The sequence below is a fragment of the Chlorocebus sabaeus genome, chromosome 17, assembly GCF_047675955.1.
Source record: "Chlorocebus sabaeus isolate Y175 chromosome 17, mChlSab1.0.hap1, whole genome shotgun sequence".
Lineage (NCBI taxonomy): Eukaryota > Metazoa > Chordata > Mammalia > Primates > Cercopithecidae > Chlorocebus > Chlorocebus sabaeus.
Genome location: NC_132920.1, coordinates 26,040,133 through 26,057,607, shown reverse-complemented (window position 1 = coordinate 26,057,607; position 17,475 = coordinate 26,040,133). Strand labels below are relative to the sequence as shown.

At 38.5% G+C, this 17,475-nt stretch overlaps 2 protein-coding genes across 2 annotated transcripts; both read left to right on the top strand.

The window, feature by feature from the left end:
- Positions 1–37: 37 nt before the first annotated feature.
- On the top strand, positions 38–515 carry H2BC4 (H2B clustered histone 4). The gene has a single exon (XM_007973484.3). It carries the CDS (start codon positions 73–75, stop codon positions 451–453), a length of 381 nt encoding a protein of 126 aa, XP_007971675.1. The 5' UTR covers positions 38–72; the 3' UTR covers positions 454–515.
- A 14,962-nt stretch (positions 516–15,477) lies between these two features.
- H1-6 (H1.6 linker histone, cluster member) lies at positions 15,478–16,920 on the top strand. Its single transcript, XM_007973486.3, has one exon. The coding sequence runs from the start codon at positions 15,737–15,739 to the stop codon at positions 16,361–16,363; it is 627 nt and encodes a 208-aa protein (XP_007971677.1). The 5' UTR covers positions 15,478–15,736; the 3' UTR covers positions 16,364–16,920.
- Positions 16,921–17,475: the final 555 nt, after the last annotated feature.

The following is a 17,475-nucleotide window of genomic DNA, read 5'->3' as shown; positions in this document are numbered from 1 at the left end:
CCTCATTAGCATAAAAGCCCTATAAGTAGCAGAAATCCGTTGTTTACTTCCGACACATTTCTGGTGTTAAAGATGCCTGAGCCAGCCAAGTCTGCTCCCGCCCCGAAGAAGGGCTCCAAGAAGGCGGTGACCAAGGCGCAGAAAAAAGATGGGAAAAAGCGCAAGCGCAGCCGCAAGGAGAGCTACTCTGTTTATGTGTACAAGGTGCTGAAGCAGGTCCACCCCGACACCGGCATCTCTTCCAAGGCGATGGGGATCATGAATTCTTTCGTTAACGACATATTTGAGCGTATCGCGGGGGAGGCTTCCCGCCTGGCGCATTACAACAAGCGCTCGACCATCACCTCCAGGGAGATACAGACCGCCGTGCGCTTGCTCCTTCCCGGAGAGCTGGCCAAGCACGCCGTGTCGGAGGGCACCAAGGCCGTCACCAAGTACACCAGCTCCAAGTAAACTTTTCAAGTAAGCGTCTTAACACTTAACCCCAAAGGCTCTTTTAAGAGCCACCCACATACCCACTAAAAGAGCTGTGGCCAGACGCCAAATTTTTATTTGGCGGCGGAAGAATATTAGGGATTGGAGAAGGGTGGGGACAAGTACTGCAACTTAGGGACAAAGGGGCATGAGCCTGGAAGAAACCAGCCACTAAAAATGGGTTTGGGGTCAATTCGTTGCGCTTAAATTTAAAATGGAGACAAGCGGCCATTTTGCTAACCCCGCGTTCCCGGAAGAAACCTCAGGCTCGCGTAGGTTTCGGACCCAGTTGTCTGTCTGTCCCTGTTTACGTCGCCTGGATCAACGGCTGCCGTATTAACCAATCGAGAGAAAGCTGGTTTGAAACCCTTATTTACATAGCGGACCGGAGTGGAAACCTGGGGAGTAACTGGCTAAGGACACCCCCTCTGTTTTCGTGGCGCACACCTTCGTAATATACTGAAGGCTGTGTCGCCTTGGTTTCCAACTGCCCCGGTAATAAAGTCCTTTAACATAATACGTGTCGGTTTTGATAAGAATAAGGCAGTAAGAACCTAAAGATGTAAGCACCGCGCCAGATGTTGCTTCATACATTTTATTCTGTTCAACTGGTTTATTCAAGATTCAAACCAAATTTTACTTGAATCCCAGGGCTCAGCCATAAATGGTGTGTTGCCTGATTGAAACTTAAAATCTCTGTAGGGGGCTTGTAACATGCAGAAAAGGTTGCAAATTGCTTTAGAAGAAGCCAACTCTAACTTGGGTAAATTGACAAGCATTCGAACACTGAACTGAAGGCCAGTAAGGACTAGGCGCTGGTTGGGAGAATGAAGAGGAGACGCCATTAAACTTAGCACATACACTGTGTCTCCTAGAAGACCTTCCCTTCCTAGACAACTGCAGGCCGCTTTATGGCCTGGGAAATACCACATTCCCTTAAGTATTTTACTCATGGTCTTTTCCAGGCAAAGATTTTAAGATGAAAGTTTAGAAGTAGTTTACCTATCTTTTTATTCAAGTCTAGAACACGTTTGTAGCACCTTGAAGTGAAGTTTGCTTTCTCCATTAAAAACTGGGAATATACAATAAATAAAATTAGTGTTAAAGCAGATTTTTACAAATTTAAATACCATGTAATTCAGGTTACAAAGTTATTTAACATAAGGACTGTGTGATCTTAAATCTGCAATTTCTTTCACAACTGGAAAATAAACTAAGGCCTCTCTGGTCTCAGACAAGGTCTTATAGTTGAACCCTGCTGTGCAATCACAGGCTGCCTTGCCTAGATAACTTATCTGAGAAATTCTGATGAAAAATGAAATTTCCAGAGTCTCTCACAAGTAAATTTTCTTCTTCTTCTTCTTTTTTTTTTTGAGACGGAGTTTCGCTCTTATTGCCCAGGTTGGAGTGCAATGGCGCGATCTTGGCTCACAGCAACCTCCACCTCCCGGGTTCAAGCCATTCTCCTGCCTCAGCCTCCGGAGTAGCTGGGATTACAGGCATGCGCCACCACACCGGGCTAATTTTGTATTTTTACTAGACACGAGGTTTCTCCATGTTGGTCAGGCTGGTCTCGAACTCAGGACGTCAGGTGATCCGCCCACCTTGCCCTCCGGAAGTGCTGGGATTACAGGTGTGAGTCCCCGCGCCGGACCTAAATTTATTTTTTTATGCCTCTAATGGACCTGGTCAAAGACTTATTCACATTCAGACTGACCTTTCTTCTACCTGCCAACTAACTAATCAGTGTAACCAAAATCTGCAAGCAAAATTCAGTATTCCCAAGGTGATTCTTTCCCCGCCTTTCCCCCTTTCTCTTACGTAAATTATGTTTTTGCCTGTGTTAGATGAAATAATTCTATTGCTTGTTCTCTCTTCTGTACAAGTACACAGTAAGCAAATCATTAACTTCTCGGTCATTTATTTCTGAATTTTCCACCAAGACAGTGTTTATGTGAGTCATACAATAAGAACCAACAGAAATGTGTGTCGTGGAAACATCTTGTCTAGCCCTGAACCCTTTGAGTTTTCTGTTCACATTCCTTTGGCTTTTGCATCCTGAAAGTTTATCGTCCGCGATAAACTTTGGTTATTCTATTTGAACTTGGCTGATTGGTTGCATATTGGTAGCAGTAGTAGAATTTGAATTATGGTTTTCTGGTCACATCATTAAGTGATTAGTCAGTGGAGAGGACAGGAAATCTGGTTTATTTATTAACCTTTTTCTGGGGTGTTTTTGTTTGAAGATGTCGATATTCTCTCTGAGAACACAAGGTTAGAGAGTTGGTGTTTTTCTTTCTGGCTTTATATGAGATTTGATGTTTTGTGCTTGTATGCCTCTTTCTACCTTCGAAAACTTGTCTTTTTTGAGTCCAAATAGTTGTCGATATCTGCAAAACCAGTATTCCTGTGTTAAGATGATATGAATATGAAATAGCTGCCCTGTTGTAACTTTTGACTTTAAGAAAGTGTTAAGACTAACAGGAGACAAAAAGGAAATCAAGGAAACCGAATGTCTGGTCTCAGTAACTGCTATGCCAAAGGCTCTACAGCTTATTATTAATTTTACTAATTTCACATTATTGCCCCTTCAGGTTCTTTAAGTAAGGTTAGAGGATAGAAGAAACATCATGTTGTTACAAATTGGACTATTGAGTCAGGAAAAAAAAAGATTGCTTTCAATATCTGAATAAAACAAAGATTTAATATTTTCTAAACCTTAATGAGTTTATTGTAAGGGATATGACACTGGAAACTAGAATTTTTTACTAAACTGAGGATCAGAGAATTATTCATATTTTCAGCAATGGTGCCACCTGAGGGACATCTGATCTTGATTACATACCTTTATTTCTTTAACTGATCAACATACTAAATAGAAAACCTATGGCTCTGTTTTTAATCCACTTTAAATTCTGTTGTATTAGCACAGTTAGCTTTTCTAATTGGCAATAAGATTGAGACTATCTTTTTTTTTTTTTTTTTTTTGAGACAGACTTTTGCTCTGTCGCCCAGGCTGGGGTGCAGTGGCACAATCTCAGCTAACTTCAACCTCCGCCTCCCGGGTTCTAGCGATTCTCCTGCCTCAGCCTCCCCAGTAACTATGATTACAGGCACACCACCACGCCTGGTTAATTTTTGTATTTTTAGTAGAGATGGGGTTTCGCCATGGTGGCCAAGCTGGTCTCGAACTCAGGTGATCCACCTCAGCCTCCCAAAGTGATGGCATTACAGGCGTGAGCCACCGTGCCCAGAAAAGACTATCTTATTTTATGAATTTAAATAACTGTGAAATTATCCACTTCAGGGAATTAATTAATTATAATATAATCTTAAATTTTAGTTGGCTTACATAAAGACTTAAAATACATCAATTTAAATAAAAATTCATTTGTCTAAAAAAATTAAAAATTTTCCTTGTGCTTTAAATGTGCTGCCTGTTTAAGTTGTAACTCAGAGAAAAGAAGTTTAAGTGTGAGTTTCATTAGTGTTCTTAGTTAACAGGTTAAAGTATTTTGTTAAAAAAAAATACTTCACAATTTTTACATAACTTAAAAATGTTAATACCTTTTTTATTAGGTATGTTCTTTTATAGGGAAAATACATAACATATCTAATCAAGATTATTTTTTGGACAAATTGGCTTAATTTCATTTTGAAAATGGCTTCTTATCATAATGTAAAAATAATATTAGTATAATATTATAGTATACACAAGTTTAGGGTTCATTTTCTAAAAAGCAAAAACTAATTTAATTTGAGTGTACTATATTTCTTCCACTAGCTGTACTGGTGAGATGAGTTAACATCACTTTATTTATAATTTTAAAATTGTAAATTATTCATTGAACCAAATTAAATCATAATAGATAATGTCATTTGAAAAAATGGAATTAAATTTTATGTTACTAATTATAAGGATTCAATGTGTGAGCTTAAGTACTGAATTCACAATGTGTGATAACTTTAAGAATTTAGGTGAATATTATTAAATTGAGTAAATTAATGCTTAATCTTAGGATACCTATACAATTTCTAAATTGGAGGGTACAAAATACAAATCACAAAAACCTGTGTAGTTTATGCAAATAAAATTTTTACACAGTTTTGAATAACCATTGATAAACAGATAAGAGAACATACGATAGCCTTAGAGTAGATACTCTTGCTTTTGCCACTTTAGATTTGTAAATCACGTACTGTATACCTGTGGGCCTAGAGGACCATGCAGGTTTTGGATGACTGCCTCTGTTTTCTTCATGCCTATGAGGGAACACAATTGCCTGCTTTATTTAAGGGCTATGGTTAATCCAAACAGCTCTGACTCTACCAAGCACTGTAGCTACAGAGAAACACAAGTAAGCATTCAAGATAATGACTACCTTGAGCCTTTACTTATTTAAAAAGTTGTTACTGTTTATTAATGTGGTACATTCAATTCACTGTGGATTGCCACTCTAAAATAAGACTTCAATCTTTTTCTTATTTTTATATAGCCATGATTTATATTCATATCTTAATGTAATAGCCAATCTTCTCTGACAACATAATAACAATGCTGGAGCCTCCATTTTCAGTACTTCAAACAACAAATACTGCTTTTATACTTCAGAGCAGATGGACATGTGCTTCCCAGTGTAAACCCATTTGGAATCCCACTGAGATATACACTGTCACTGAAAATACAGTTCTGAGATTCATTAAAAAACCTCCAGAATTCTGGAAGTGGGAAGTTTCCTCTTCAAAGTCTACAGATGAAGATTAGGTCTGAAAGAGACAGCTTCTTCCTTCTTTTACCTGTGGTATTATTCTGTTTTGTCCTTTTCTCCATTATCTGTCTTACCAGTTATTAAATTTTGATCTGGCCCTCCCACATATTAAAAAACAAGGAAATAAACAAATCTCAGTTATATTTTACTATGAGAATGGCGTGCTAACTTTTTGCAGGTTTGTAACAAGGACCTTTATACCTTGACTAAAAGTTCCTAAATAAGAATGTTTACTAGATAATTTATTTAAGAATGTTTACTAGATAATTTATTTCTGCGTATGGCCCACATTTGATTCAAAAAAATCAATTAGGAAAAATGAACTTGTTTAATTAAAGTTGACCAAACTGATCTTTGAGACCTATTCATCTAACTAAGACAAGTCAATTAAATTCTTGGAGACAATTTGGACTTTAAGGAATTCTTATAATATTTGCAATTACCCTCATAACTTTTTTTTTTGCCCTACTTCTCTGCTTCTCTAATATGCAAATGATTAAATGATGTTACAAAGTCACTGTCAAAAAATAAATAAATAAACAAACTCACATGGTTATACTTGCTCCTTTATGAGCTGTTATTACCAAAAATGGAGGAGTTGAAAAACTCTGGTACCAGAAATCATGAAGACATGGCCTACCTAACATGGAAATGTTGATTGTTAGTGGAAAATATTACACAGAGATAGCCACAGTGCTGCACAGCCAATCTTAAGTGTTTCTAGAGAATCAGTAATTGTTTTCTTTTAACAGTATTGGTTTATACAAGAAGAGACTATCCATACTAAACTCTTTTCTACTGAAAATAATGTGCAAACATAACATCCTATTCCTAGACAGTTTGGTGCTTTTTTCTCACATTTCTATTTTATAAACCATCTTTTTAAAATACTTTGTTGAGTGAGATCAGTCCATTGCTTGATATACCCTGTGCACAAGTAAATAGTATACCGATAATTAAATGTCTTTGAGTCACAGTTTAACAAACTCAACTACCCTGAGCCTATAGAGTGGTAATAATTGCCCTACTCATAAAGATGAGGTGAGGATTAAATGAAATAGCAACTATAGAACACTAGTTCTGGACATGGTATCATGTTACTAAAATGGCTGCACAGCATTGCTCAATGATGACAAAAACTGAAGCCTCTGGAGACCAACTCCAAGTTTGACTCTAAGATCACCACATATCAGCTGTGGGACTCTGAGGCAGGTCATTTAATCTCTCTGTGCATTAGTATCCTTCTCTATACCTTATGGGTGATGGTAATAGCACTTACCTTCTAGAAATATGTGAGGATTAAAGATCCTTAATGCATATAAACCACTGTATTTACTGCTGTTTGACAAATTTTATTTATAACCATCTTGACACTCCTAAAAGGACTTGAAGCAGCTTATGACTGATAACTTTGGTAGGAGTTGGCCTTCTATACATTATAAGAATTTCATAAGTTATTTGATATAAAAATGCCAGTTGATCATAATATGTTTACCTGCGTCCAACATGTTGAGAAAAAATACACTTGTTTTTCCCCGCTTATATGAAATTAGCTCTCTAGGCATATTCTTAAGGACTTAAAGAATGATAACTATCATTTCTCTTAAATCTTCTAGATTTGGAAGGATATATATATCCAGCACATTACCAGACAATCCCAGTAGTCCTAAATTAAAAGACATTAAAAATTAGTAAACCTTTTCCTGCCTTTAGCCTGTGTAATGCTGGATGACCAAACATAAAATTAAATTGAGTAGAGTATACCACTGCAACATTTCCTGAAAGGTATTCTAGGCTCTGAGTCAGTTCTTTGGGGTCTGAAGATCAGTTTGACATATCCTCAAGTATCATGAGTTCATTATAATTAAGAAAAGGAGTAAATCTGGAGATGAGCTGCTTTGTTACTACTCCCTGACCTCAGTTCTTTTTTTCAGAGACAGGGTCTCGCTTTGTTGCTCAGGCTGCCAGGTTGGAGTGGACTGGCGCAATCGCATCTCACTGTAACCTCCAACTTCTGGGCTGAAGTGATCCTTCTGCCTCAGCCTCCTGAATATCTGGAACCATAATAGGTGTACACCACCATGCTCAGCTAATTTTTAAAAAAGTTTTTTGTAGGGTTGGGGTCCTACTGTGTTGCCTAGGCTGGTCTCAAACTCCTGGGCTTAAGTGATCCTCCTGCCTCAGCCTCCCAAATTGTTGGGATTACTAGCGTGAGTCACTGTACCCTGCCTCACCTCAGTTCTGAGGAGGAAAAAATATGTAATAATAATGAGAGTCTGGTTTGCTGATTTAAAGATTCATGTAACCTTATCATCCAATGCACAATTTGTAGAATAATTAATAGAGACATCTGGTCTCATGTTTCTACAGTTGCTCATGCCTTGATATTAGATCTCCTTGCTGCTGGCTCAGAAGGGTAAAAGAACAGAAATGATGGGGTTTCTCTCATTCTATGAGGAAATAGACCTATGTAGAGGAGGCCACCTGTGGTAAAACTTTGTCCTCATCACTTAAAATTCTAGACTTATTCTCTGACCATATCAAGTTTTCAAATGGTAAAAGAATTGGATTCAAGATAAATATGAATAAACTTTGTTTTCACTTTTCTCCCTCCTCTTCCCCCATTCTCCCTTCCTTTATTGTCTTGTCCTTAGTTTTCTTTTCACTTTTTTGTCTACTATTATTGGATCAAATTCAGCTGTAGGATAGAACAAAAAAAAAAAAAATTGAAAATTAAAATGTGCCCCTTTTGTTGTTAGACTTGCTTAAACAATTGGGGTAATGAACCTTGGACACTAGATTTTAAAACACACACATTTGAGCTTCAGTGCACTGAAATAAATATATTTTTAGAAATTAAAAAATAAAATTGCATGTTTAAAAATTCTGCAGAGACAATACAGGTTCTGAGATCTTGAATGGAAGGAAAACTGCTAGCCTCAAGAGTGAATCAAAGATGCTCAACAGGCAACAGAGTAAGGGCGTTTTGGAGGGTTTAGAGAGAGTGCTGAGGGTTCTAGGCTCTCAAAATCAGACATTCCCCACGACCTGAACTTTGTCACTATATCTTCTTTTTCATAAACACTAAGTCGTTTTCCTCGCTGGACAAATTCTTATCCTTCAAGGTTAGATCAAATGGAACCTTAGGACAATGACTAGGTTATGTTCATCTTTTAAGAGCATACAGAAATTCAAGAGCTAGAGGGTGTGGCTTTACTGCACAGGCTCACTATCCAACAGCTGTGCTACCTGGGAAACTTAACCTTTCTGTGACTTAATTTCCTCATCTATAACACAAGGAGAATGACAGTAGGTGTCTTATAAGGTTGTTGTGACGACTAAATGCCTTGGTATCTATTATGTGAAGTGCCTAAAACACTGCCTGGCAGAGAGCAAACATCCAATGAACTTTAGCCATCATCATTATCATTGTTTTCAGAGTCAAATATAATATCTCATATCTGATAAATTACAGAAGTGAATCAATCACTCTCTTTTCTCCAGGGGAGACAACAGCTTTTAGACACATCTTTTCCAACAGTCGTCACTGCTGGACACTGTTTCATCTTGCAAATAAACCAATGAGAATGAGTGATCCTAAAAGAAGATAAATGGAGGTATTTTGAACAATCAAAAAAAGACCAATGAACACCTGGCTAAGAAAAATTAGCTTGTTTTTTTCTATGTATAAAACTATTAAAATGTTCTTCATAGACATTTATGAAATGAGAAACATAAAGACAAAATTAAAATAACTCCTAGTATCTCCTATTCTTTTTATATGTATAGCATATATATTAATATTCATATATATTTATATCTCACATCATGTATCATATATAAAATAAATTTAGATGCATATGATATATATATTTAGATAAATATACTTAGAAACATTTTTTATGGATGTATAATTTATGGATATGCTGATAATTATGTATTCGTTATTGACTATTTCAATTGATTCCCATTTTATGCATTATAGATTATAAAGCTCACACATCTTTCTACATAAATCTTTGTTCAAGTATTATTTCCTAAAGATAGACTTCATGAAGTGGAAATACTAAATCAAAGGTGAAAAACATTTTCTAAGGTTCTTAACATGTACATTGCCAAATTGCTATCAGCATCATGCCAATTTATAATCCCACCATAATATGGAAATTCCTGTTTTATAGCACTCATAGTTACAATAGATTTTTAAAAGCATTGTTAACCTAATAGGCCCCCAAAAAGAAAAAAAATTGAAATTACATTTCTTTATTTTAATGACTTTATTAGTGAGGGTCATTTTTCCCATGTTTCTTGTTAGCCATGACCTTATTAGAAATAAACTGTGCTACAAAATAATAAACATGATATCAATCATTCCATGGGAAGGCACTATATAAAGAATAATACCTTAGGTTAAGGCCAAATAAATAATATTTATCAGGTGCCTCTTCTGCGGAGGACTCTGAAGGGATACTAAACTGCACTTAGCTGCATGCAACTGAAACTACTGTTACCTACATTGTCTCTTATAAACATTATAACTACTCTTAGAGAAAGTGTTTACTATGGACTGAATTGTCTCCCCATCCCCCCAAATTCGTATATTGAAGCCGTGAGCCCCAATATGACTCTATTCCTAGACAGGACTTATAAGAGGTAATTAAGGTTAAATGAGGTTATTAGGATGTGTTCCTAACTGGCCAGGATTGGTGGCCTTATAAGAAGAGGAAGATTCTGTACGTGGTCTTCCAAATTAAATTATTTTTTTAAAAAAAGAGAAAGAGAGCTCTGCACACATACTGAGGAAAGGCTATGTGAGCTCACTGTGAGAAGGTAGCACTCTACAAGCCGGCAAGAGAGCCCTCACCAGAATCCAGCCATGCTATACCCTGCTCTGAGACTTCCAGCCTCCAGAACTGTGATAAAATTTTGTTGTTTAAACCACACAATCTATGGTATTTTGTTCTGGCAGCCCAAGCCAACTAAGACAGCATCATTGCTGTCACTTACAGACAAGAAAACTAAGACTAGGAGAGATAAAAGTTAAACTTGTCCAAGGTCACAAAGACCAGAAACAAGTGAGGTGAGAAGTTGACCTTGTTCTCCTCAATCCCAGGTCAGGACTCTTCAACTCCACATGTAGATAGCCACCTCACAGTCAACAGCCAAATGTCCCCAGAGTCAGCATTAGACCAAGATGTCTCACCAGGAGAGAAATGCCTCATCTTGAATAAATATATTCTAACAACTTACCCATGTAAAACATTGAACCTCATGAAAAACAAAAATGCAAAGTATGTACAAAACTGTTTACCACTTAACTGACAGTGATATAAAGCTTAATGATATCCTTATAGTCTTGGAGGGGTTTGTATGTGTTGAAACAGGTGCTCATGCACTGCTGATAGACTGTAAATTGGTCCTAGAGAGAAAAATAAATACACTGGAAGGAGATATGCTGTATGTTTACTTTTTTTTAATGGAAAGATATGAGATATACCTGGAAATTTGATTGGCCATGCATCTGTTTCTTCAGTGGGTATGCACAGTTGAGCTGTTCCCATGTACCAGGCACTGTAATGGGACAATTGCACATGACAGACAAAAATTTTAGCCTTATGAAGTCGACATGCTCATGGAGAGGTGCCACCCACTAAACTAATATTTATATATCAATTATGGATACATTGGGCCACATTTTGCAGAAATTCACTTACAGTGGATTAGCCAGAAAGGGATTTGTTTTTCTCAATTGGCAAGAAGGCTAGGGTGGTTTGTTGGGGGCTGTCAGGAGCTGTCTAGGCTGCCCAAGTATGCAGGTCTCTTCTATCATCCTGTGTTAGCTATCTTCCATATCGCTTTCAACCTCATGGTCATCTGCAGCATGTCTAGGGGTCATATCTATGTTCCATGCAGGAAAAAAGGCTAAAGGCAAAGGGAAGTAGGCATGTACCATCTTAATTCACACCTTGGTTTTCAGAAAATTTAACAAGAAAGACTTTCTGCTTTTTTCTGACTATTCTGTATTCTGGATTACAATGCAAGAGAAACATCACCTAAATTCTAATGTTTTTCTCTCCTTGCTTTTGAAAACTGACTCACTAGCCTCCAAGTGGCTTGGAAAAATTATTTCAGTCATCCAGTAATGAGCTGTTCATAGAAATGTTTTGGACATCAGTCTGTGTTGTTAGCATTATACATGTTAAGCATAGATTTAAAAAACAACACGATGTGGGTACATTTCTATACTTACATATAAGTGCTTATATACATAGAGCTGAAAAGAGAGGTTGAAATGTCAGGTGGAACAGAAATAAGATTACCTAGATGTTTCCCCTATGGGTGATTTTCAGCTATGTTAATCTTTCTTCCAGGTCAGGTACTTGCAGAACTTCCTAATTAAATGGTGGCCTTGATGTTAGTTCCCCTCTCCTCTTAGACATTTTCCAGGACTACAGAAGATGTGCAGTTTATAAATGAGCAGCAGAAACCTACTGAGCAAATTATTCAGGTTCATCTGAACAGAGAGGACACCCTCTTTGCTATACTCTCTCAGTGATTTCAAGACACCCTGCCTTGAAATCCTGGGTCAATTATTGTCTTGGACGTTGATTTAAGCACAAAATAATTGTTGTCATTGCTTATGTTTGGATTTTATCTCCCAAAATAGATAAATTCTTTAGAGACCAAATAATACTTTAAAAAAATTTTTTTTATTGTTTTTGTTTCTGTGTCTCTCAGCCCTGTAATAGCATCATACTTGCACTTCGTAGATTTTTAGAGACAACTTTTACAAAACATGGAATTATCTACATACCCTTTCTACAAAACAGACAAATTAAATACTCAGTAGTTGAACAAAAAAAAGCAGTTCAAATAAAATACTTTGAAAATGAAGAAATCATTTGAACAGAGAGTTAAGGTTAATGGTAAAATAATGTGTGAAAATTATTGCGAATCAAATATGAAGTTCAAAAATAGTTCTTGAAAAAGGAAGAATCGTATGGAAAGGGAGTACTTGTTTTAAAAATGTTAGATATCAGGAAAAGCCAAGAAGTGAGTATGGTAAGAGTGCTGTCAAGTGAAATCCTGCTGATCTCACTGAACATGTAAAAATCTGTAGATGCCTTTATTTTATTCACTCTCATACATATGTAGAAAGAGAAATATATGGTAAACATTAAAAAAAACTAGAATGTAAAATTAATACTTTAAAAAATGGGCTGTATACTTTTCTTGTCACCAGAGATAAGAATTTATTATTTTTAAAAGAGAATAGTTATTTTCTTTGTGACTGTTTCCATGACTTTGCTACTTAGAAGTTAGAGATGCCAAAGTTTATCTAAGAAAATGTTTATGGAAGTATGATTTCAATAATGAATGTTTAGAAGACTGAATTTCCTGACTGGGCACAGTGGCTTATGCCTGTAGTCCCAGCACTTTGAGAGGATGAAGAAAGAGGATTGCTTGAGTCCAGGAATTCAAGACCAGCCTGGGCAACACAGCGAGGGCAAGTCATGTGACATTCCTGTGCCTCAGTTTTTTCACCTATAAACTGAATTCCTACAGTTTTGGGGGAGGGGAGAAAAACTTAGGATAGTGACTGGCACAAGAGAAGCACTATATACAATATATATGTGGATATCGTTTGTTTTTATGGTACCTTTTTAGCTATCTAATGCAAAGTATGAATCATTTTTTTCTGGGTCTTAAATTACGGAATGTAAGAATTTTCTAAATTCTCTAATTCTGTGTTAGTTTTAAAGCAATGGAGTAACATATCTGTCAACTTGTAAATATGGATCAACCTGATCCACAATTTGACCCCTAGCCACTAATATTTACTGGTACAACACTCAGAAAATATCAAAGGTCAGAGAAGCCAAACAAATGTAAAAACATACAGGTGCTCAGAAATATATACCTGTAATCTCTCTAAAGAGAAATATTTTCCAAACTGAGTGACACAGTGCTTTAGTGAGTTGTGAAATCAATCTCATGATTTCCAAGCCAGTGTTCTTTTAAAAATGAACTAGTCCACAATAGAATATACTAAAGTGCTGGTGTTTTCCGGAAAAAAAAAAATTTTTTTTTTTGAGACAGGGTCTTACTCTGTTGCCCTGGCTAAAGTGCAGTGGCACGATCATGCTCACTGCAGCCTTGACCTTCTGGGCCCAAGTGATTCTCCCACCTCAGCCTTTTGAGTAACTGGGATCACAGGTACATGCCACCACACCCAGGTATTTTTTTAATTGTAGAGGTAGGGTCTTGCTATGTTGTTTAGGCTGGCCTTGAACTCCTGGGCTCTAGTGATTCACTAGCCTCAGCCTCCCAAATTTATGGGATTATAGGTGTGAGTCACCTTACCTGGCCTGTTTCCTGAATTTTTTTTTTTTTTTTTTCAGGTGTTTGTGCATATGTGTGTTTGTATGGGTATAACAGAGAGAGAGAAAGAAACTTTTCTACCTCACTTTGCAATCAGAAGTTTGAAGTCTTATCTTTTGACTTTTGTTTCAGAAATATTTCAAATGTAGACTCTCTCCTTTACCACACTGTCCCCTTAGGCAAGATCTTTGCCATGTTTCTGAGACTATTGCAGCAGACTCCCAACCTCTGACTGTGGGCCCTTCTCAATAATGATTGTTTATGTAATAAATCTAAACCCAAGACAACTACAACGATACAACAAATTACGTGCTTAAAAACTTCCAATGTCGGCCAGGTGTGGTGGCTCAGGCCTGTAATCCCAGCACTTTAGAGGCAGAGGCGGGCAGATCACCTGAGGTGGGGAGTTCGAGACTAGCCTGGCCAATATGATGAAACCCCATCTCTACTAAAAATACAAAAAATTAGCCAGACGTGGCGGTGGGCGCCTATAATCCCAGCTAATTGGGAGGCTGAGGCAGGAGAATTGCCTGAACCTGGGAGGTGGAGGTTGAACTGAGCCGAGATCACACCACTGCACTCCAGCCTGGGCAACAAGAGCAAAACTCTGTCTCAAACAAAACAAAACAAAACAAAACAAAACAAAACAAAACAAAAACTTCCAGTGTCTACCAAATGTCTCACACAAGTATTTGGGGATCTTCACAAAACGGCCCTTATGGAGTTTTCCTTTGCTGAGACCCTAGGCTGTGACCACAGTAAACTCACTCAGCATCCCAGAAAGGCCTTGGCCTTTGTGAGCAATCTCTTATCTCCAGGCCTCTCACAAAGACCTGTTCCAGTAGAAGCTCAGGGGAGCATAGTGGACATTATTCCAACAACCCTTTCCCCACAGCTATGCAGCCAAATCTGCCAGCTCAGTTAATTAATTAATTAATTAAGCAATTCAGAGATGGGGGTCTGCCCAGGCTGGACTATAGTAGCAACCTCAAACTCCTGGGCTCTAAGTGATCCTCTTCAGTCTACCCAGAAGCTGGGACTGCAGGCATGTGCCATCACACCCAGCTATGTTTTTTTTTTTTTTTTTTTTCTGGTAGGGACCAGGTCAACTTAGTCTTGAACTCCCGGCCTCCAGCCTCTGGAAGTGCTGGGATTATAGGCATGAACCACTGCACCCAGCCAACCTGCCCAGTCTTGTTAGACATGGGGTCTGTAGTTTCCAGTAGGTTCTTGAGTCTAGGGTTCCTACCTCATGTTTTATAGTTAATTTAGGGGAGGGGCTGTGTTGGTTTATCTGGGGAGGTAGGGGTGGGCAGGGGGATAGAGGGGACTTCAATTAATGAAACCATAAGCAAAACTCAGTTGACGACACCGGTCATGAGAGTGGCCTGATTATGGCCAATCTTACGTAATGTTTGAGATCTTGATATTACCCCATCCTTGAGAGTTTTCTATAAAGCTACAGGGACTTAGGAGCACCTTTAATCACAGACAACCCATGTTCCTGTGGATTATGGTTTATTAGATTGCACATGCCTGAATAAAGACATCCTCTGCAGTCTTTTGACAATTCTATAAGCATTTTGTGACTGCAATTAGACAACTAAGAGATCTGTGTTACTTCCATCACATATATAAATAATTTTAAATAAAAATCATGGCGTGAATAATTTATGTCCTCTACCGATTTGAAGCTATTCATTTGGAAGACCACTCTGAAGAGATGAAATAAGTCTTCTGCCAAAAATTACTTATTAATTTACAAGGGAAAGGGGAAGTTTTGTTCCTCTCCTTGATTTGACTGAAAATCGAGGGCTTTCTCGAATAGTTTTGGCATCCAGGGTCATTTTTCATTAAAAAGCGAAAAGTCATGTGAAATATGAATCTCCCCAGGTCATTCAGCACTAGACCCTGGGAGATTCTGTACAGAGGGGGTTTGTTATAGTCAACTTTTCCGGGTAAAACAAACACAAATACTCCTCCTCCAAGGGGCGGGGGCGGTGCCTAGGTGATGCACCAATCACAGCGCGCCCTACCCTATATAAGGCCCCGAGGCCCTGTGGCGTTTTACGCTTTTCGCTGGTTATTACATTTAGCGTTTCTCTGCTGTTATGTCTGAAACCGTGCCTGCAGCTTCTGCCGGTGCTGTTCCAGCCGTCATGGAGAAACCTCTAACCAAGAAGAGAGGGAAGAAGCCGGCTGGCTTGACAAGTGCAAGTTGCAAAGCACCGAACCTCTCTGTGTCCAAGTTAATCACCGAGGCCCTTTCAGTGTCACAGGAACGAGTAGGTATGTCTCTGGCTGCGCTCAAGAAGGCACTGGCCGCTGCTGGCTACGACGTGGAGAAGAATAACAGCCGCATCAAACTGTCCCTCAAGAGCTTAGTGAACAAGGGAATTCTGGTGCAAACCAGGGGTACTGGTGCCTCCGGTTCCTTTAAGCTTAGTAAGAAGGTCCTTCCTAAATCTACCAGGAGGAAGGCTAACAAGTCAGCTTCTGCCAAGACCAAGAAGCTGGTTTTATCCAGGGACTCCAAGTCACCAAAGACTGCTAAAACCAATAAGAGAGCCAAGAAACCGAGGGCGACAGCTCCTAAAAAAGCTGTTAGGAGCGGGAGAAAGGCTAAAGGAGCCAAGAGTAAGCAACAGCAGAAGAGCCCAGTGAAGGCAAGGGCCACGAAGCCAAAATTGACTCAACATCATAAAGCTAATATTAGAAAGGCCACATCTAGCAAGTAAAGAGAACTTTCCAGGAGGCCGATTTCGAAAGAACCCAAAGGCTCTTTTAAGAGCCACCCACATTATTTTAAAATGGCGTAACACTGGAAACTTAATTTCTATGACAGTTAACTATAGGTTTAAGTTGTGATACAGCTGAGTTGAAAAGTCTTGAGGTGGGAGAATTCAGTCCAGGATTCAAGACCATCCTGCGCAATATAGCCGGACTACCATCTATGCCAGAGGTCCCCATTTCCCCTGGCCACCCACCGGTACGGTTCTTGTCAGTGGCACGTTATGAATTGGGCCGCACAGCTGAGGGGTGAGTGAACATTAACCACCTGAGCTCCACTGCCTGTTAGGTTAGCTGCAGCATTAGATTCTCATAAGCTCAAACCGTATTGTGAATGGCGCATGCAAGGGAACTAGCTTTCAGGCTCCTTGTGACAATCTAATGCCTGATGATCTGAGGTTGGAGCAGTTTTAGTCTGGAAACCATCGCCCCCAGCCCCTGCATCCCCTCGTCCGTAGTATATTTGTCTTAGACAAAACCAGTCTCTGGTGTCAAAAATGTTGGAGACTACTGGTTTTACAAAAAAGTAAATTAGTAAAGCATGGTTGGCACGCTCCCTTAGTCCCTGTGCCCAGGCTTTTAAGGATACAGTGAGCTATGATCGTAGTACTTCACTCCAGCCTGGATGACAGTGAGACCTTGTCTCAAAACTTAAAAAAAAAAAAAGTTAAAAAAGAAAAAGGGCTTCTTGTCAGAGACGTGGTGTATACCTAGAGGTCCAAGAACTACAAAATCTGATGTCCAATCCTGAAAAACTCAATGGTGCACTAGAGTAGGCTTTTACATATAAGAGCATCTAAGTTCTGGAAATGCCAGTGTCAAGGAAGGGAGTGGAGAGCAATTCATCATCCAAACAATTTGCTGATACTTTTATTTTTAAACACAAGTACTACATTCTAGTCTTTCTGTGGTGTCATTATAACTATTGTTTCTTAATATGCTGTCCACCGACTTCAAGGGATCAATAAATAGGAATCAAGGTGTCCCAGAATATGGATTAGGGGAGTTTTTTTTTTTTTTTTTCATCTATTCATTAACTAGCTGAAATTTAGAATTTTCT

What these genes read in the sequence shown, in the direction of transcription:
- H1-6 (XM_007973486.3), top strand. Translation starts at nt 15,737, where the DNA reads ATGTCTGAAACCGTGCCTGCAGCTTCTGCCGGTGCTGTTCCAGCCGTC.
- H2BC4 (XM_007973484.3), top strand. Translation starts at nt 73, where the DNA reads ATGCCTGAGCCAGCCAAGTCTGCTCCCGCCCCGAAGAAGGGCTCCAAG.